The sequence below is a fragment of the Cynocephalus volans genome, chromosome 10 (assembly GCF_027409185.1).
Source record: "Cynocephalus volans isolate mCynVol1 chromosome 10, mCynVol1.pri, whole genome shotgun sequence".
Lineage (NCBI taxonomy): Eukaryota > Metazoa > Chordata > Mammalia > Dermoptera > Cynocephalidae > Cynocephalus > Cynocephalus volans.
This window is the reverse complement of record NC_084469.1, coordinates 62,871,406-62,893,290: the sequence shown is the minus strand read 5'-3', so window position 1 is coordinate 62,893,290 and position 21,885 is coordinate 62,871,406. Positions and strand designations below refer to the sequence as shown.

Genomic DNA, 21,885 nt, shown 5'->3' with positions numbered 1-21,885 from the left:
TGCAGGAGCGAGGAGCCAGAAAAGCTGAAAATGGGGAGCCATTCAGAGGCCAGTGAGTCATTGCAAGGGACTGTCCCAGGGCCCGTCCATGGGAAGTGTTTGGAGCACAGGTGGTGGGGGAGACAGGCCCACTGGGAGAACACTGGGACACAGCAAGGACAGCCGATCAAACAGTGCAGGACCACTCAGAGGAGACTGGTCAGGAATGCAGAATTGCATGGGGTGCAGTTTGATGAAAAACTCAGGCCAGATCAGAGTTTCTACACAACCCAGGTACACCAAGTCTCCGGAGAGCTGGAAGCACCTATAAGGTCAATCATTAAATCCTGAGCTACACAAAAAGCCTTCCCTAAGGAAACAGCAGCAAAGCAGCAATTTAGCTCAACCACACAGCTCAAGTACTGGTTCCCACAGGAAGTTCCCCTGTTTTAGAAGTAAGCAAAGGACAAAAAATTAGTTCCAGCCCAGGCACACCACCAGTGCCTCAGGGCCCACCAGGGGACCTAAGGCTTGGATCTGGGGACTGGATCCCTCCCCATAACCATTCACACCACCAGCGTCTCGGGGCCTGCCTGGTGACCCAAGGTATGGAGAAGGGGACCAGACCCCGTTCCTACAAACAGGAACTGTGCCAGTACCTTGGGGCCTGCCTGGGGACCCGAGGCATGGATCTGGAGAACAGAACACTCTCCTACAACCAGGCAAACCACACCAGTGCCTTGGGGCCTGCCCAGGGACCTGAGGCATGGATAAGGGGACTAGGCCCTCCTACCAGAACCAGGCACACTGCCAGCACCTTGGGGCCCTGCTTGGGGGCCTGGGGCATGGATCCAGGAACCAGATGCCCCTCCCATAACCAGACACATCACCAGAGACTCAGGGCCCCTTCCAGGGACCCAAGGTGTAGAGCTGAGGACTGGACACCCCTTCCACAGCCAGGCACACCACACCAGTACCTTAGGGCCCACTGGGGGACCCAAGGCATGGAGCCAGGGACTGGATCTCCCTCACACAACCAGGCATACTGTGCCAGCACCATGGGGCTTGCCTGGGGACCCGAGGTATGGAGCCAGGAACTGGACCCTCCCCACAACCAGGCACACTGGCAGCACAAAGGAGCATGCCAAAAACATCACCTCCATGTGGGTGGCCCACTACAGCCACCATAATAACCATGGCTACTGCAAAAGCAGCTAGATACCACAACCACCACAAAGATGGTCCACTAGCCACTGGAGTGCATTGACACAAGGTGAGTTGCCAGCAGAGATAAAGAAAAGAAGAGGACATCTCTCCCCACAAAGCGCATTTCAGAGTGACGGAAGAAGCATCTGTTCTATGATAATATTGGGGGACCTGATCACACCTCTCAGCATTGGACAGATCATCTAGACAACAAATCAACAGAGTAACCATTATTCATTTAGAAGGAGAGAAGAAATCTAGAGTTATCAGTGGTGGGAGGGAGGAAGGAAAGGGGGCTAGGGAGAGATTGGACAACGGGCATAAAGAATAAATACAACTTGTAACAATATATATATGCTAGAAATATTGATTTGATCAGCATATCTCAATGTTAACCCCCAAAATATGTATAATCAATTTTGATTCAATAAAAATTTTTTAAAAATTAAAGGCTTTTTATCTCTGAATGCATTCTGAGGTACTGTGGGTTAGGATTTTAATACATCAATTTTAGGGGGGACATAGTTCAGCCCATGACAGGGAGAAAACATCCGGTCTTTCATCATTAAGTATGATGTTAGCTATAAGATTTTTGTAGGTGCCCTTTATGGAGTTGTGAAAGCTCCCTTCTATTCTTAGTTTGCCAAGAGTATTTATCAAGAATTAATGAAATTAATGCTAAAATTTGTCAAATGCTTTTTCTATATCTGCTGAGATAATAATATGATTTTTGTTAGTTTATTTATGGTGTGCTTTTAGAATGTTAAACCAACCTGGCATTCCTGGAATAAACTCTAACTGGTCATGATGTGCATATTGACCTTTTTTATACATTGTTGGATTCAATTTTTAGAGACGTACTGGCTAAAGAAACAATAAAACTACCAAAATATAAGTGACATTTGTACACAAAACATAAAAAATAAGTTCAAAACCAAAAGAATTATTTGAAAGTATGCTGAATTAAAAAGATGGAAGAAATAAATGTTCAATATTTCACGTATAAAGTAGAACTTCATGTTGCTAACAGTAAAAGCCATATATAATTGCTGAAGCTGTTTGAAAGATGTTTGCTTGGAAATGTGGGATAAATCTGCAGCAAAGCAGCAGCTCAAATATCTTTAAATGACACAATAGCTTATGGCTATGTAATATGGTCATGACAACTAGCTGATGGTATGGAAGGCCACTTGAAGAACAAATAAATCTAGCAGAGTATTTTTCATTTCAACCTGATGTATGCACAGATGTTACTAATTTGAAATTCAATTTGAACATGGTGGTGGTTTGAAAAATTTATTCATTTTTTAGCTTCATTGTTGGCGATTATGATTAGCTGTAAACTGTATGAAACTGTGAAGGATTGCAAACTTAACAAGTGTGTTTTAGAGCTGAGGTTTTGTGAAGATAAATGCTCTGATGTCACAGTTGCGATGCAAAGAAAACTTTGTGAAGTCGTTTCCAAGATCAAGGATGCTTTGCTTCTTTTATCAAGAAAGTCTTGCTATAAAAAAGTCCGAAAAATAAATAACGTGCCAAGTGACATAATAAAATTGTAATTAAGTAAAGGGGAGTGCATTGCATTCTAGATCATTCTTTTTACTCTGTGATAATGTGGAAAATGAAATATAAATGACTTTCATTGTATATCAAGGCACAATAATTGTAGAGAAGAAAAGTCGAGAATGCTTGATCTGTAGAACAAACTCTTAATATTTCTGCAAGATAAGAAAGCTGTTAGGACTCATCTTTTTAAAGATATGAGTTGGGCAGCTGGGCTTGCTTATTTGTATGGTATCTTCGGTATTATTATGATCCTGATACTTCCATGAAAGGAAGGAGTACAGCATGATTTTCAATGGCAGATAAAATCAAAGGACAAGAACAAAAATTATAAGCTTGGAAGAACAGGGTTTTTTCAGATTGTTATGACAAGTTTCATAGTTTGGCAACAATTATCAAATAAGTTATCAACTTTATATTTCAAAAATACAAAGACTTATTACCAAACACCTTATAGATTTGAGAGAATTTTTGCATTTTATTTTCCATTAAAAGAAGATCTTTACATAGGAAATTCATTGATCTGAAATCTATTTGTTTCATTGAGAGATAATTTAAATTTAATTAGAACTTTACAGGAAAAATTATTGGAGTGTTTAGTGATGAAGGATTGAAAATGAATTTTGAAAATAAAACATTGCTTTCTTCATTTTTTTCAATAAAGATCAGACAAATATCCTGAGCTTGCTAAAATTCCTTTTAAAATCACTTCTATCAACATACCTCTGTAAGACTGGTTTCCCTGCTACTGGTATTATTAAGATGAAACACAGAAACAATTGAGATATAAATTATCACTAGTGAGAAGCATTGTGATCAATCCAAACTTGATCAGGGGCCAAGCCCGTGGCGCACTCGGTAGAGTGCTGCGCTGGGAGCGCGGTGACGCTCCCGCCGCGGGTTCGGATCCTATATAAGAATGACCGGTGCACTCACTGGCTGAGTGCTGGTCACGAAAAAACGACAAAAAAAAAAAAAAACCAAACTTGATCAGGTGTTAACAAGCACAAACCATGCTCATTTGTCATGTTAAGAACTTTAATACTGATAAATACGGTGTTTCTTCAAATGCAATTAAGCATTTAATATGGGGATTCACTTTTTCACACATAACTCTTTGTTTAGTTACAACTGCAGAATAATAAAAGCTGTGAATACATCAGCAATTCATTATTTATTCACCTATATACACACTTTCAATAAATATGGTGTACAGTTTTTGCCATTCTTTTTTTCTAGGTAATATTTGTCATGTTTATTGAAATGTAATTTTGTATGTGCTGAATATAATAAATTTAGAACTTGTATTTTGTTCATCTTCCCCCCCAATTTATCTTTCTAGTGCATTATATTTTAAATGATAGACCTTATTTTTCAAAATAGCTTTAGAAATGCCGAAAAATCTCAAAAGATAGTACAGAAAGATTCCATATGCCCTACATCCAATTTCCCTTATTATTAATATCTTACATTAGTATGGTACGTTTGTTACAATCGGTCTTAAAGTCTACAGTTTCCTTAAGTTTACCTAATATTCTTTTTCTGTTCCAGGATCTCATCAAAAACACTGTGTTACATTTAATTATTGGGTCTCTTTAGGCTCCTCTTGGCTATAACTTTCCTTGTTTTTGATGACTTTGACAGTTTTGAGGAGTACTGGTTGGGTATTTTGTAGAACATCCCTCAATTGAGATCTTTTTGATGTTTTTTTCATGATTATAGTAATGAAGTTATAGTAACGCATTTTTTGTTGTATTTTACCAAAAGCACTGATGTATAGTGGATTGGATATTAAAAACAAACAAACTGGATCTTCTCCCCAGATGGTTGAAGAAGCACTGCTCTGGTAACCCTGGGGTCACTCACGGAATTGAGGTGCTATTGAATGCCCTAGGGAAAGGTGGGCCCAAGGCTCCTCTGGGTTTTGGAGGCCTCAGCAGCAAGGCTTCTGCTCTGATGGCTTTCCTCCAAAATCTTTCAGTCTCTGAGTCTCTCTCATTGATCGTCAGATTCCAGGGGAGGGACTCCTGAACTCAGCTTGGGGAAGGGCAACTAGCAAATGTGCAGCGACATGAGGTGGGTTTGCAGGTGTGGGGCTCCGCCAGGATGCCAGGCTCAGGAGGCTGACGTGTCTGAGCTTGCTCATCCCCACTTCCATCACATCCTCGCCCTGGTCTCGTTTCTTTTCTTTTCTTTTTTTTCCCCCTACATACTCTTAGTTTTCTAATTCCAAAGCCTTGACTTCTCATTCTACTTTCTGAAGGAAGATGATGAGATAGTACTTAACTATCTCTTCAAACAGATGAGGCTGGGACAATGAACCCAAGGTAGGAAACTAATCTCTATTCTCTGGTTTTAATTAGTGGGATGCATTTCTTGATAGAAAATGTGTGTAGCTGCAGTTCTACTTCTCTTCTCTTAAATATATTTTCTGTTAATGTTGCTCACATTTGATGTGGTGATTCAAATAACTAATTTAAAGAACAGCCACTGCAAAAATGACACATAGATTTGTCCACTGTGGTGTTCTATGGGTAATACATGTGCTATTGCTAACTAACAGTTCTGCTGTGGTTTGTCTGCCTTCTTTTCCATCTTGGCCTCTGCCACAGCCTCCTAACTGGCCTCCCCACCTCCAGTCCTTGCCCCCTCAATGCAGCCTGCCCAGGAGCCCGAGGCCTCTGAGAGGCACCGCCTGCCTTCTCACTACCTGCTTGAAACTCTGTCTGCTGCTTCCATTGCCTGTGGATGTGGTCTCAGGACCAGCAGCATCTGTATCACACAAGAACCTGTTGGAAATGGAAATTCTCAGACCCACTCCGGCCTACTGAATCAGAAACTCTGGGGGTGAGGCCCAGCAACCCTGTGTTTTAAAAACCCTTCAGGTAATTCGGAAGCATGCCAAAGTTTGAGAACTAACCAGTGGGATAAAATATAAGCTCCTGCTTTGGGGAAAGCCTGCTCCAGTCAGGTCCCCACCTGCCTCTCTAGCTTCTTCTCCTCCATTTCCTGCCTTACACTTTACATCCTAGCAACGAGGAATTGTCTGCAGTTGCTTGCATAAACCACTCTCTAGGAAAGTCTCACCAAGGGAGAATACCCACAGCCGTAATAGAGGCAGGAGGGGGAAAGAGTAAGGATGAGGAAATGGGTCCTAGAGAGAGGGGATCTGACTCAGGCCTGCCTGGCCTAGGCACATGAGACCCTTTCTTACCTGGGGCTGTTTCAGGGGCCTCTTGTTGCTAGGAGGGCTGTGAGGACCTAAGTCAGCTGAGGGTTGGGAAATGGAGTCTCCCTCTGTAAAAATTCAGAGGGAGGGAGTGGTTCGGGAATCCAGGACTCCCTGCCAGGGCAGGGCACGTGGTGGAACACACCAGTTCTCACTGGGCAGCTGGTTTTACTTACTGTGGTTGGAGGCTGAGGGTTTGTGCTCTGTGAGATCACTCTGGTCGCTTGCCCTAAATAAATATCAGACACTGTGACTGCTATTCCCAAGCACAGGATCTTTGCTTCCTGAGTTAGGAAGGAAACTGTCAGTAGATGATTCCCTGAGGTTCCTTTGTGTTCATTCATACTGCGTATGGTACTGCCTTTTCTCTTGGGGCCTCATTCTTTAATCTAACCATGATCCCTTCCAGTGTTTACTCCTTTCCTGTTTGCTGGGTGTTCACATTTAGGTCGATTCTTTTTTTCTTCTTCTTCTTCTTTTTTTGGCAGCTGGCTGGTAAGGGGACCCAACCCCTTGACCTTGGCGTTATGACACCATGCTCTAACCAACTGAGCCAACCAGCCAGGCTTAGGTTCATTCTTTATCAATGCTCTTGCACCTACTTCTACCCTAAGACCTCTCCTGTTTTGTTTTCCAGGGGTAGATTCTGTTTTGTTTTGTTTTTCCCTGCTCGGGTCTAAATGTGTCCCCCAAAAGTTCATGTATTGAAAACTTGACCCCCATTATAAGAGTGCTAAGAGAGTGGGAAATCTAATTCTGGTATTTGAAAGATGGGGCCTTTAACAGGTGATCGGATTGTGAGGACTGTGCCCTGGTGAATGGATTGATCCATTCATGGGGTGATGGGTGTGGTTCTGATGGCTTTATAAGGAGAGTGAGTGAGGAAATTAGCTGTCTCTTGCTCAGCCCATTCTCAGCATGTGATACCCTGCATCACTGCAGAATCACCATCACGTAGAAGGCTTTACCAGATGTGCCCCTGGACTGTGGACTTCCCAGCCTCCAAAACAATAAGTAAATTTTGTTTCTTTATAAATTATCCAGTTTCAGGTATTCTGTTACAAGCAACAGAAACAGACTAATACATTCCCTCACTTTATTTATTGTCCCATAGGACTTTAGTTGTTTCTTCTCTCTCTCTTAGTTTCTCTTCCTGTCCTGTCCTTCCCTCCTCCTGCTACAGTGGCCAACAGAGCTTTCTCCTGCTGCTCCTTTCATCTCCTCATTTATTTCTCTTCTTGGACTTTGGCTTCTTTTGCTGGGGACAGAGGAACATCATTGGGCCTGTTCTTCTAACCTAGTTGGGGATGTGAATAACCATGTCCAAGAGACAGTGGGGTACAGGGAGCATGAAGACCCGGGAAGAAACGACCAGCAGGAATTAGCGCCAAGAAGCAGAAGTTCAGGGAGGAGGAGATCCAGGCCCAGAGACGGAGGTGAAGAAGTCCTTTTCATCTCCCAAGCATGGCAAGTAGCTTTGGAGAAAACAGAATGAGAGGAAAGGCCACCATACCCTCCAGTCTTCCTGAAATACAGAAAATACACCAGGGCTGCCATCAGAGCCACCCCAGCCAGTACTCCAATCACAATGCCAGCAATTGCCCCAGCTGAGAGGCCAGGAGAACTTCTTTGTACTGGATCATCTGTCATGGAAAGAAAAGAGGAGAAGGACTGAAGGTGGAATTATTTTACATTGGGGGTGCCTTGGGAAACAACTCAGCCTGAATAGTCTCTACTTGTCCCTTCAAGGAATACATTTTCTGTGGGAAGGCTGCTGGGAGGTGATCAGGCAACTATATCCTTGTAATCTATTTTTTCCTCTCATTATGTTTCTAGGTTGGTGATTATTCTTCCCTCAATTTCATCTCGTAATCCTGCTTGTAATTTTCAGTTCGGGAATCTGAGATTCAAAGAACTTAAGAATTGTGTGCAAGACATTTATAACTGTAAAAGCACACATTAAAAAAGAAGAAAGATTTCAAATCAACAACTTAACTTTACAACTTAGGGATATACAAAAGGACAAAGGAAAGCCAAAGCTAGTAGAAAAAAGGAAATAATAAATATTAGAGTGCAGATAAATAAAATGGAGAATAGGAAAACAATTTAAAAGATCGATGAAACAAAAAATTAGTTCTTCCAAAAAAGAAAAATCACCAAAATTCACAACCTTTAACTGGATTGACCAATATAAAAAGAAAGCAGATTCATATCACTAAAATCAGAAATGAAAGTGGAGACATTATGACCAGTTGTGTAGAATTATTAAGAATTATTACAATACTATGAATAATTGTATGCCAACAAATTGGATCATGTAAGTGAAATGGAAAATTTACTAGAAACACAAAAGTTACCAAGAAGGAGTCATGAAAAAATAAAAAATCTGAATAGCCTTGTAACTAGTAAGGAGATTAAATCAATAAAAGCATTTGACAAAATTCAACATTCTTTCATGATAAAATCACTCAAAGTAGGAATAGAAGGAAACTACCTCAACATAATAAAGGCCTTTTATGAAAAGTTCACAGCTAACATTATACTTAATGGTGAAAGACTGAAAACTTTCACTCTAAGATCAGGAACAAGGCAAGGATGTCAACTTTCTCCGTTTTTACAACATAGTATTGGAACCTAGCCAGAGCAATTAGGCAAGAAAAAAAAAAAAGAAAAGAAGTCATCCAAATTGGAAAAAAGTGAAATTATTTCTGTTTGCAGATGGCATGACTTATATGTAGAAAACCCTAAAGATTCCAGAGAACTAAATTTTAGAACTAATAAACAAATTCAGCAAAGTTGCAGGATTCAAAATCAACATGCAAAAATCAGTTGTATTTCTATACAATCTGAAAAAAAAGAAAATACTATATTTACAAGAGTTTGGAAAATAATAAATAGGAATAAACTTAACCAAGGATGTGAAAAGACTTGTACCCTGAAAACTGGAAAATACTGCTGAAAGAAATTAAAGAAGACTAAACAAGTGGAAATATATCCTGTTTTTATGGATTGAAAGACTTAATATTGTTAAGATGACACTACCACCCCAAGTGATCTACAGATTCAATGCAATCCCTATCAAAATCCCAGGGACTTTTTTTGCAGAAATGAAAAATCAATCCCCAAATTCATGGAATCTCAAGGGACCCCAAATAGCTAAAACAACCTTGAAAAAGAAGAAGAAAGTTGAAGGAATCACACTTACTGATTTCAAAATTTATTACAAAGCTGCAGCAATCAAAACAGTGTGGTACTGGAATAAAGAAAGACATACAGACCAATGGAATAGAATGGAGGGCCCAGAAATAAACCCTTGCATATATGGCCAAATGATTTTTGACAAGGGTGCCAAGACCATTCAATGGGGAAAAGACAGTCTTTTGAACAAATGGTGTTGAGAAAACTGGATATTCATGGAGAAGAATAAAGTTGAAGCTTTACCTGATACCATGTGAAAAATTAACTCAAAATAGATCAAAGACCTAAATGAAAGAGCTAAAACTATGAAACTTTTTAAAGAAAACATAGGGTGAGAGCTTCATAATGTTGGATTTGACAATAATTTCTCAGCTATGACACCAAAAGCATAGGCAACAAAGAAAAAAATAGGTAAATTGGACTTTATGAAAATTAAAAACTTTTGTGCATCAAAGAACACTATTAAGAAGGTGAAAAGACCACCTCTGGAATGGGAGAAATAATTGCAAATCATATACCTGATAAGGAATTAATATCTAGATATATAAAGAACAACTATAACTCAGCAACAACAAAACCAAACTACCCAATTAAAAAATGGGCAAAGGACTTGAATAGACTTTCCTCCAAAGAAGGTAAACAAATGGCCAATAAACAAATGAAAAGATGCTTAACATCACTAATCATCAGAGAAATGCAAATCAAAACCACAGTGACATGCCATCCTCTATGTCGTTTGTAGCTCATTGAGTAGGTGAGAGAAAACAAAGAATTGATGAGTTAATGACAGAGAGAAGAAACTTGACCTTGAGGGCCTTTCTTTTTTTCCTCCTTACTGAAACCCCTCCGGCTACAAGGGTCTTTCTGAGGCTGGGAGAACCCCCTTCCAATATTCTAGACCTGACCCAAGGTCAGCCATGAGAAATCAGAGAGGCAAGGGGAGGAGAGAATCTGCAGAGATGGAGTGGGGGGACTCGGGGAGAATTAGGCTTTTGCTTGTACCTATGGGATACTGGCTAGGAAAGAAATTTTTTCTGGTATTCTCTTTGCAAACCAGGTAGACTCCACTCCGGAACTTGTTCCCAATGCTGCAGGGATCCGCTTACCAGACACTGTGATCGTCTTGACTGTGGGCCTGTTGAGGCCTGTGGCAGAGTTATAGGCAAGGCAGGTATAGGATCCACTATCATTCACAGTGATGTTGGGGATAATGAGCTCTTGTGTGGATTGCTGGGGCCTCCCATTGATAAGCCACGAATACTGTGCGGGTGGGTTAGAGGCCGCATAGCAGAAGAGGCTGAGGTTTGCTCCTGGATGGTAAGATGAGTCTGGGGGGGAAATGGTGGGGGTGTCCGGGCCATCTGGAGCAAAGAGAATAAAGACACACATGATATCTTCTGGGGAAAGGGGACACTCCTGGTCTGTAGAAGGACCACAGTATCCCTCTGAGCCATGTGAAACTTGTTTTAAAAAGTTTGAACCATGGGCTTCTGGTCAAGATGGTGGAATAGACAGTCCCCAGCATCACTCTCTCCCACAGATCAACCACTTTACAGCTATAAAAAAGCAACAACAGCCAAGCTGGGGCTTCTAGAGCTCATGGGAAGAGGAGGAGAGATCTATGCAGTGCATGAAAGCAGAAGTGACAATGAGAGAAAGAAAAAAGCACTCTGACCACTTCATGCCGTGGCTGCTTTAAGGCTGGAGCTGCTGAGCACATAGAGCAGGAGACAGCAAAAGCTGCAGGTGTGCCTTTCAGATGCAGATGCTTGGAGGTGGCAGGGGAGAAGAGGACCTTGGTGACCCCCAGGCCAGCAAAACCACTAATAGGGTTCCCATAGACCCACAAAGGAGCGAGGAGCCACAACAACTGAAAAAAAGGAGCCACTCAGAAGCCAGTGAGTCATTTCAAGGGACCGGCACATGGCTTGTCCCATGAGAAGTGTTTGGAGTATGGGTAGTGGGGGAGACAGGCTCATCAGGGAAACTGGGGCACAGCAAGGACAGCTTACCTGCACCCCAATCAGCAAAGGACCACTCAGAGGAGACTGGTTAGGAATATAGAATTTCATGGGGTGCAGTTTGATGAAAAGATTTGGGTCCAGATCAGAGTTTTGACACACCCAGGTGCACCAGGTCTCTGGAGAGCCAGAAGTACCTATAAAGTCAACCATTAAAACCTGAGCTGCCCAAAAAGCCTTCTCTAGGGAATCAGCAGCAAAGCAGCAATTTAGCTAAACCACACAGCTCAAGTACTGTTTCCCACAGGAAGGTTCCCTATTTTAGAAGTAAGGAAAGGACAAAAAAATTAGTTCTGGCCCAGGCACACCACCAGCACCTCAGGGCCCACCTGGGGTCCTGAAGTATGGAGCCGTACACTGGACCCCCCCCTCCCCAAACCAGGCACACCGCCAGTGCCTTGGGGACTGCTTGGGGACCTGAGGTATGGAGCTGGGGCACTGGACACCCCCCCTCCCACAACCAGGCACACCACCAGAACCTTGGGGCCTGCTTGGGGACCTGAGGTATGGAGCCAGGGTCTGGATCCCCCCACAACCAGGCACACCACCAATGCCAAGGAGCATGCCAAAACATCACCTCTATGTGGGTGGCCCACCACAGTCACCACAATAACCATGGCTGCCATGAAAGTGGCTAGATGTCACAACCACCATGCAGATGGTCTGCCAGCCACTGGAGTGCATTGACACAAGGAGAGTCACCAGTAGAGATAAAGAAAAGTAGAGGATGTCTCTCTCCACAAAGCCCATTTCAGAGTGACAGAAGAAGCATCTGCTCTATGATAACATAGGAGGACTTGAACATACCTCTCAGCATTGGACAGATCATCTAGGTAACAAATCAACAGAGTAAGCATTACTCTTTCAGGGGAGAGAAGAAATCTGGTTATCAGTGGTGGAAGGGGGGAGGGAGAGGGATGGGGAGAGATTTGACAAGGAGCATAAAGAATAAGTACGATATGTAACAATATATATGCTAGTAATATTGATTTGATCAACACATGTGAATGTTGAACTCTCAAAATATGTATAATCAATTATGATTCAATAAAATTTTTTTTAAAAAAGAAGAAAGTTCCAACCATAACCCCTGTGCTCACTGAACCTGAGTCTGAGACATTAACTTGTACCTCCCATCACATGTCGTTTATCCTGAGCCTCTCAAGACAGGAGCAAGCCCTCCCCTCCTCTTCTTGGCTCATGGCTGGATGTGCCCGAATAGGCGTGGGGCAGGAAGACATGGCCAGCCTGTGTGTCCGGGAGTGAAGGTTTGTGTACCTGGACGTGGGAGGGACTGAGTGCCCTGGACTCTGGCTGCGTGGATTTGGGCTGAAAGCCTGGGACATGGGAACAGATGTTACTCACAGGAAATATTCAGGGTGAATGCGTCACTGCGGCTGGTGCTCACTGGGTTCTGGGTTTCACACTCATAGGGTCCTGTGTCATTCCTCGTGACACTGAGTAAAGTGAGAGTCCTGTTGTCCAGGGACAGATCCAGCCTGGGACTGACCTGGAGCCTCTGACCGTTTATCCACCACACGTAGGTTGTGTCCTGAGTCTCAGGTTCACACGTTAATGCCACAGAGTCCTCGTCCTCCACAGGGTGAGAGTTGTTACTTGTGATGGAGGGTTTAGGTAACTCCGCTGCATAGAGAACAGAGAAGATTACCCTGTGTGGTGCCTTTGATTGCCTCCTCCAAAGGCATCTTTCAATCACAGTTGGCATCTCTCACCTCTCAGCTTACCTGAGTCCCTAAGAGAACCAGGCAGGTGTGTGTGTCACAAGACAGATGCAGTAGGATCTGGGTGCTCAGAGAATGTTAGGGTGCCTGCTCTGTGTTGGAGAGAAACTCAACTTTCTCACGTGTGAAACGAGCAGCAGCGCTTGGTTGTGGACAGACACAGGACGTGGAGTTGCAGTTCCCCCATGGCCTCTCCAGGTTTGTTCCTGGCCAGCTGACTGCCTGACTGACCTCGGGACATGTGGGTGCTGAGTCGCTTCCAGCTGCACAGTCCTACACTGCCCAGCTGAGGTATGTTTTCTCTGAGGCCTTTCTTTTCAAAGATATCTAGGATGGGCCATGATGGGGACTGGATGTTTGAGCAGAAATAAGACATATGAAATACCAGGAACAAGCCTGGTGATCAGTTTAGTAGTCAGGGTGTGTGCCAGAAGGTGGGGAGATATATATATATATATATATATTTGTATAAGTATATGTATCTATATATCATATATATCTATACAAATATGTGTGTGGGTGTACATATATAGATATATATGATACATATATATCTATATATGTACAGATATATATATACACCCACACGCACACACCACACACGTACATTTGTATATGCCTAGTACTCAGTTCTCTCTATATACATATACTTTTTGGCATTACCCCTTCCCTCCACACAGGACTCCATGGCTGAGTCTCTCTGCTTCTCCAAGTGAACATCACTCACTGTCATATGTGGTCATCGCATGTGATGGTGTCCACAGGTTTGTACAACTGGTGACATCAGAGCCAGGACAGCTAAGAGGCAACTGTCCCGAGGCTCGCTCTCTTCCCATTCCCCTGCAACCTGACCCGAGGGAGGCCCTGGCATCCACTGGTGGCACCATTAGGCAGATTCAAGACAGGCCACCTGAGCACCTTCTCAACCTGCCCCAGTCCCCTAGATGGTGTCAGAGCAGAGCAGTGACTGGGCGAGCCGGGAGCAGAGCAGGAAGTAGAGCTATGATTTGCTCATCCTCATTTGGGGGAGTTTCCTCCTTTCATTTGGGAAAATACAGTATGAGCTTGTTTCAAAGCCTCATATGTTCCTTGTAGCTCATGGAAAGGTAAAAGAAAACAAAGAGATGACAGGAAGGGATGTGTTAGTGACAGAGAGAAGAAACTTGACCTTGAGGACCCTTTTTTCCCCCCTCTCTGAAGCCCCTCCCACTATGTGGGTCTGTCTGAAGATGAGAGAACCCCCTTCCCATATTCTAGACCTGACCCAAGGTCAACCATGAGAAATCAGAGAAGCAAGGGGAGGAGAGAATCTGCAGAGATGGAGTGGGGGGTAATCAGGGGGAGAATTAGGCTTTTGCTTGTATCTGTGGGACATGGGCTGAGAAAGTAATTTTTTCTGGGATTCTCTTTGCAAACCAGGTAGACTCCACCCCAGAGTCTGGTGATGATGCTGCAGGGATCCACTTACCAGAGACTGTGATTGTCTTGACTGTGGTCCTGTTGAGGCCTGTGGCAGAGTTATAGGCAAGGCAGGTATAGGATCCACTATCATTCACAGTGATGTTGGGGATAGTGAGCTCTTGTGTGGATTGCTGGGGCCTCCCATTGATAAGCCACGAATACTGTGCGGGTGGGTTAGAGGCCGCATAGCAGAAGAGGCTGAGGTTTGCTCCTGGATGGTAAGATGAGTCTGGGGGGGAAATGGTGGGGGTGTCCGGGCCATCTGGAGCAAAGAGAATAAAGACACACATGATGTCACCTGGGGGAAGGGGACACTCTGGTCTGTAGAAGGACCACAGTATCCCTCTGAGCCATGTGAAACTTGTTTTAAAAAGTTCCAACCATAACCCCTGTGCTCACTGAGCCTGAGTCTGAGACATTAACTTGCTCCTCCCATCACATGTCGTTGATCCTGAGCCTCTCAAGACAGGAGCAAGCCCTCCCCTCCTGTTCTTGGCTCAAGGCTGGACCTTCCCGAATAGGCATGGGGCAGGAAGCCATGGCCAGCCTGTGTGTCCAGGACTGAGGGTCTGTGTGCCTTGACTTGGGAAGACCTGAGTGCCCTGGACTCTGGCTGCATGGATTTGGGCTGACAGCCTGGGACACAGGGGAACGTAAGTTACTCACAGGAAATATTCAGGGTGAATGCGTCACTGCGGCTGGTGCTCACTGGGTTCTGGATTTCACACTCGTAGCGTCCTGTGTCATTCCTTTTGACACTGAGTAAAGTGAGAGTCCTGTTGTCCAGGGACAGATCCAGCCTGGGACTGACCTGGAGCCTCTGATCGTTTATCCACCACACGTAGGTTGTGTCCTGACTCTCAGGTTCACACGTTAATGCCACAGAGTCCTCGTCCTCCACAGGGTGAGAGTTGTTGCTTGTGATGGAGGGTTTGGGTAATTCCGCTGCACAGAGACCAGAGAGAAGATTGCCCTGTGTGGTACCTTTGATTTCTCCAAAGGCATCTTTCAATCACAGTTGGCATCTCTCACCTCTCAGGTCACCTGAGTCCCTAAAAGAACCAGGCAGGTGTGTGTGTCACAAGACAGATGCAGTAGGATCTGGGCACTCAGAGAATGTGATGCTGCCTGCTCTGTCTGGGAGAAACTCAACTTTCTCACGTGTGAAATGAGCAGCAGTGCTTGGTTGTGGACAGACACAGGACGTGGAGTTGCAGTCCCCCCATGGCCTCTCTGGGTTTGTTGCTGACCAGCTGACTGCCTGACTGACCTCGGGACATGTGGGTGCTTCCAGCTACACAGTCCCTTCCAGCTACACAGTCCTACATTGCCCAGCTGAGGTGTGTTTTCTCTGAGACTTCACTTCTCAAGGATATCCTGGGATGGGTCATGATGGGTACCAGGTGTTAGAGCAGAAACGACACAGGGAGACCAGGAGCAAGTCCAGCGGTCAGTGCAGTAGTCAAACTGGGGGGCCTTGAGATGAAAGCAGTTCTGCCTAGGTGTTTGATGGAGACTGACTGACCCAGTGACCCAGTAACTGGTGGAGCAGTTCCAAGAAATGATGCAGAAGAAGTGAGTGGGACAGGAAGGAGCTGCTGGCCTTGGAGCAGCACCACGTTCTCTGTCCTTGGTCTCTAATGTCCCTTCTCCCACTGCACAGGTGAGGACCATGTGGATCTTTCCTGAAATACACGTGGACATTTGCAAAAGCAGAAGAACTGACTGGTGGAAAGGGGGGAGCATGAACTTCCTGAAAATCTGTCCTCATGACCCATGTTTGTTTGGTGGATATGACATAGAATACTGAGGAACAGTTAAAGTTCTTTCATATATGAAAATTGTTATTAATACCCCAGATCTCGGGCCAATTCCTGAGAGGAATATATCTCTGGAGAGCAGGATAAGGTCTTAGACAAAGCTCTGAAGTCCAGCACGATCACGTTATGATCAAAGGAAGAAGCTAAAGTTGGTTTGAAATCAGTGACTCCCTGGGTAGAGAGAGACCTGTAAGTCCTGTTAAAAGGACAGAACTTGTCAAGGGGGATGTCTTAGAAGCCGCACTCATATAAATAGAGGAATGAAACCAAATTACTTCAAATATTTGCTATGTTAGTAAATTGAGAAGAGTTCCATCTCAGTAATTCCTGGGGAGAGTCAGGCAAAATGGGCAGGAGCTTGGCACAGCCATGTGAAATGCTTTCTTCCTTTTCATTCGACCCCAGGAAACACAGATAGAGTTTGATCAAATTCATCCAAATTGGGTAGAGTCTAAGTGAATCGACAGTGGCTCATGCATCTCACTGCTCAGGAGGACCCACCTCAGGATAACGGTATCATGTGAGGACACAGGTGCGTGTGGGACAGGCAGGGAACCCATCAGACAGCACCGGTCTGGCCAGTTCTGCCTTGGGAAAGGGCTGGGAAGCGTTAGAGGCACAGAAGCCCCCACCAGGATGAGGATGGAGTCCTGAATCAAATGGGTGAAATGACCCCTGGGTTTCTGAGGATTGCAGACCTGTTCTTCTGCCTTGACTCATTGAACAGTCAGTGTAGAGTAGACGGGGGAGTTGCTTGTCCTTGTCATGTGCCCCGTTTCATGTGTTGGCATCAGGAAGGAAAAGAGCCCTGGATAGGGACACAGTGGAAGCTCGTTCTCATGGTGACCTAGAGACACTGGCTCATGATAAAGCCTCTCAGGAATGGCTGCTTCGACTGATTTCTGTATCCTTTACTCTTGCCTGGGAGGGTGGCCCTGGCCACAGGTGTTAGTGGGAAGGAAACAGGACAGCTCGTTAGTGGGAGTGCCTGGGGAAGGCTTAAGTGTGGAGGAAGCTGTGCAGGGCAAGGGCTAGAATGAAGGGAAGGAATATATCTTGGGACATGGAGGAGGAGAGAGAGAGAGCTAGAAACACCCACAGAAGTGAGCAGTGATGGGTACAGTGACCTCAAAGACCCCAGGAGAAAGAGTCCATGGCTGTCCCAGAAGCAGGGCAGCAAGCCCTGAAAACCCTTCCATGGCCAAGTAGCCCCAGAGTCACATAAGACCAGCTCCTGAGGTGGTTTTAGGAGCAGGTGGTCAGAGAGGAACATGGGTCTCAAAGCCTGGAGCGACAAGGAACAGGTGTGGCCAGAACCTCCCAGGACTCTGCATCCAGATGCCAGTCCTTGAAGAAATCATGGATCATTCATTCATCCCCTCCCTCTTTCAATGAAGAACTACTGACAGTTTATCACTCTCTCCATTTGCTGGGCCCTGTGCTTGTGCAGGGTGTGGAGTGGAGAGCGAGGAAGCAAAGACCTTTCCTTTGTCCTCCAATGGGAGTGACATCAGCACGTCAGGAAACATACAAATGATCTGCAGTCCGGTGAGGGTGGGTGTGGATCAGCCACCTGATGGGGAGGCCTAGACAGTCCTGACACTGACTCTGGTTGTTGTGGCAGGTGATTTAGTTCTAGAGTAAAAGCGGATTAATTCTTCATGTGCTCTCAGCCCCAGACCAGAATCTCTCTGTGTGAGCTACCACTGCCTAAGAAGAAAGGATCTGAGCCAATGCTAGTGACAGGTAGGGTCCCTAGAGGCTTCATATGGCCCCTGAGAGTAAGAGAAGATGGGGCTGTGGCTGCAGACAAAACTCTCCTGTGTGTGATCTGCCAGCTGTGGTCTCTGATTCTCATTCAGTGACTGCATTTCCTTTGCCTCAGTTTCTCTTTAATAAAATAGGATAAATGATAGAGGGTATCTGGCTTGTCTTGTTGTCTGTGAATTAACCTGAAAATATTAACAATTGCCTGACTTAAACTTTGGCACAGAGGAGCAACCTGAGTAAATAACACTGATGATTATTTGCCTTCAAGAGATGGTTCCCAGGGCCTGATCCCTGGTGGCAGGGAACTGCCAGGAGTACCTTTTCTGTTCCTGCCCCTGAGGACACTGACCTTCCTATAGAGTTTCCTAAATTCCCAAGGGCAGTTGGACAGTGACCCAGGGAACTTGTCCATTGTGCTCTCCGTGTGGAGTCCCAGATGAAGGACTAGGCTCTGCCCTTGCCCAGATGTGGCTCCTGAGGCTGAGCCCTGGTTGGTGACCAGCTCCAGGAGCCTTGGCACTCAGGCAGCGGGTAAATCATTGCTCCCAGTCAGCCCTGCCCAGGAGGCCAAGGCTCAGCCCTGTCCACAGGCTCCCCGGGGTCACTTGGAGTCAGGAGTTCCGGGAAAGGGTTCTGAGGTAGGGGCTTCCCAGGGCTGAGCATCTCTGTGAGGATCCTAGTGGGACCCACAGGGAGGGACTTGACTGAGCCCTTCAGGGTCTTCTTCAGGATCATGTTTTCAGGGAGGGGCCACTAGGGCTGGACTGAGACTGGTTTCCCTCTGCTGAGTTACCCCATCAAACCGTCCTTCTCTGTGCAGCCAATGTCTGCAGGGTCTGGATTTAAGACAGGAATTCCGATCTTTTGAAGTTTGTCTCCACAGTGTGTGTCCTGCACTAAATGTTCAAACCCCAACATGGGACATAAGGCAGAGGAGAATGTAGGGACACTCTAGGACTGACAGTCCTGTGTGTGTGAAGTAGAATTGACCCCACCCCAATACCCAGAGATGTAGAGGAATCACTTACGATATACTTGGAACTGTCCAGTTACTTGATCAGTGCTGACATCTGCATCTATGATTTCTAGTGTGTAGTATCCTGTGTCCTCCAGGGAGACATTCTGGAACAGCAGAGACCCATTGAGGAATAATGTCTCTCGACCACTGTTTGCAGGCCCTGGGGTATTTACTTGAGTGCCTGTTACATATGACACAATGCGTTGGTTGCTGGACACTACTTGCCCTTTGTACCAGTGATAGGCTAGAAGATTCTCTGGCAGATTGTGGACAAGTAGAAGAACATCCTTCCCTTTGGCAGCATTGAACGGCACAGATTCCATAGTGAGCTGGGCAGTGGTGGGTCGATTCCAGAAAGTTACAAGTGAGGCTAGGAGGGAAGAGAAAGATAAATCAACCAATCGGGACCTGGGTGCTGGGACGGAAAGATGGGGCACTGGGTCCTGAGCAGGTCTCTTCAACCCTCAGCCTTGGTTTGTGTATGTTTGTGTGTGTGTATGTGTGTGTGTGTGAGAGAGTATGTGTGTGTGTATGTGGGTCTGGGTCTGGGTCAGCAGCGTGACCTCCATTCCTTCAGAGCCTCTGAACTTGTCATTCCCTCTGTTTGGAACACTCTTCCCCAGTGTCTGCAGGGATCACCCCTCACTGCCCTCAGACCACTGCTCACATTCAGGGCGTCCTTGGGAGACAACTTCCCTGACCTCCTCCTCTAGGGTCACTTTCTGACCCCTCTCTGCCCTGTTCCCTCCATGGCTCTTGTCAACAACTGACCTCACCTTCTAGATCTCTTTGTCTTCCTCCCCACTACAGCGTGAGCCTTGTGAGGGCAGGGCCTTGTGTGATCTTTGTTGTACCCAGTGCCTGGAACAGGCTGCAGATACCTGTGGATGAATTGATGAGTGTTCCCGTGGTCCTGTAAGTCCTGATGTTTATTTGTCCATTACTGGGGTTGGTGGCTAAGGACAATGTTTTATACCCTGGTTGTGTTTTTATTTGGAGTGTCACCCTGGTATAATTATTATTATCATTTTTCAAAAAGGAGTGGACAGTGATGATTACCTTGGAAAACAGCAATTGAGATTTTCCTGCCCCTTTCCAATTCCAGTTCACTGAAACTTTCCTGTGCTGAGCCTCCACAGTCTCTTTGGTGTTCTCTCCCCTCAGGTCCCAAACAGAAGCCTCCTGTCCCCTCTCAGAGCCCTGTCCTCCCCAGCAGAACCCAAGATAGTCTCTGTGCTCCCATCGTCCCACCCACTCCCAGGGAACCTTCCCCTCTCACCTGTGAGCAGGAGGCCGTGCCAGGGGATGTGCTGTCTGCGGGGAGGGTCTGGGGGGGCCCTCATGGTCTCTGCTGCCTGCTCTGTCCTCCCTCTGTGGAGAAGAGCTTTGGCTCCAGAAATGCTCACAGCACTGCAGCTGGGACGGGCCAGCTCTGCTGTCCTTCCTCCGTCTGTGCTGAGCCTCCTCCCAGGGCGGAGCATTTCCCAGGGTCACATGGGCTGGGGGCGGTGTCTCTGCTCAGGAGGCCTCTCTCTCTCCTCTCCTCTCAGTCCTGCCTCCCTGGTCCCTTCTTTCTCTTTCCTTGTGTAAATTTAGCTTTTCCCGACCACACTTTGAGAAGGACGTCTGATGGGGACCTCTGCTTCCTGAGAGAGTGACCCACACACCCCAGCACTGACCTTTGCTGTGTCCAGGCCTTGGGTCTGTCAGTCCCACACAGAGAACATCTAAGATATCCAAACCCGGGGGATTATGTCTCTTTGTGACATGGAAACCCAGTGGACACTCAGGCCTTCCCAGTGCTCTCAGCTATGCTGGGAAGGGTGGATTTACTCCCAGCAGGAGGGTGACAGAAATGGCTCTGGGGGCTAGAAAGGGGCAGATGAGTGATGACTGGTGAGGGGACCTGCCCTCTATCTCAGTGCCACCAGCCTGACCTCTGATCCAGGGACAGAAACCCAGGCCTAGGTGTCTCAAAAGGACCTGCAGGCCCTGGTTGTGACGGGGCAGGGGTCCTGCGTGTCCTGGGAAGAGAGGACAGTGGTGGTGGGAGGTCGGGTGCTGTGGGCTCCGTTGTCCTGGGGGAAGGTTTCAGGGAGACCCACGCTCTTTGTGTCTGTTGGCTGAGCTGTGGCTCAAGGCATGTCCGTGTTGTCCCTGACAATCCTGGGCATCTTCTGTCCTCTGTCTGGCTGACTCCTGTGGTCACCTGGCCTCCCCACTCCCCATAGGTGGTGCCAGGAGGGAGTGTGGGCTGCACAGAGACTCCTGGTAGAGCAGGGTCCTCAGAGGCCTCAGGAAGGAGCGCGAAGGATAGAGCAGGCATGTGGGAAGGACCCAGAAGGGTCTACTGGAGCAAGGGATGGAAATCAGGCTCCATCTCCCTTTTCTTAGCCAAAGCTGGGCTCATATCTCAGTGGAATATCCTGACTGTTGTCTGTGCGTCCCGATGTCGCCTCCTGGAGGTCATGAGGAGACCTGCGGCCATTGTCAGGAGCTGCACCAGGGACCCAGACCAGGCTTCAAATGGTGTGAGTGGCCCTGCCCACTTTGCAGAGGTGAGCTCTGACCTCCTGGCTGCAGGATTGGTCATCCTGTGTTCTGTTCACGGCAGGTCTCCAGGCCTGCCAACTCCATCCTAGTGCAGGGTGAGCCCAAAGAGACGACCCTGAGTTATACTGGTCCAGTGTCAGGAGAACTGTCCACCCAGAGGATGGGCTGCTTCAGGAGAAGCCTTCTGTGTCCTGCCTGTCATCGACTCTAGGCCTCCACACAGGGCCCAGGAACTGGAGCAGCTCCCACCTGGAGACTCAGCAGGGGATCTGTGGGTTCCTCTGTTAGGGGAGGGGAGGCCCGTGGCCCCTCAGCCCGTCTGAGA

At 46.3% G+C, this 21,885-nt stretch overlaps 1 protein-coding gene across 1 annotated transcript in view; it reads right to left on the bottom strand.

Annotated features, from left to right (window-relative positions):
* LOC134387432 (carcinoembryonic antigen-related cell adhesion molecule 5-like) overlaps positions 1–20,417 on the bottom strand; it is a 57,715-nt gene extending 37,298 nt beyond the window's left edge. The window contains exons 1-8 of the mRNA XM_063109904.1: positions 20,287–20,417; positions 19,018–19,377; positions 15,066–15,344; positions 14,407–14,661; positions 12,562–12,840; positions 10,282–10,536; positions 7,491–7,620; positions 5,459–5,537 (exon numbers count right to left, since the gene is read on the bottom strand). Of these exons, the coding sequence (XP_062965974.1) occupies positions 5,459–5,537; positions 7,491–7,620; positions 10,282–10,536; positions 12,562–12,840; positions 14,407–14,661; positions 15,066–15,344; positions 19,018–19,377; positions 20,287–20,350 (1,701 nt within the window). The 5' untranslated portion in view covers positions 20,351–20,417. The remainder of the gene's footprint in view (positions 1–5,458; positions 5,538–7,490; positions 7,621–10,281; positions 10,537–12,561; positions 12,841–14,406; positions 14,662–15,065; positions 15,345–19,017; positions 19,378–20,286) is intronic.
* Between the last annotated feature and the right edge of the window lie 1,468 nt (positions 20,418–21,885).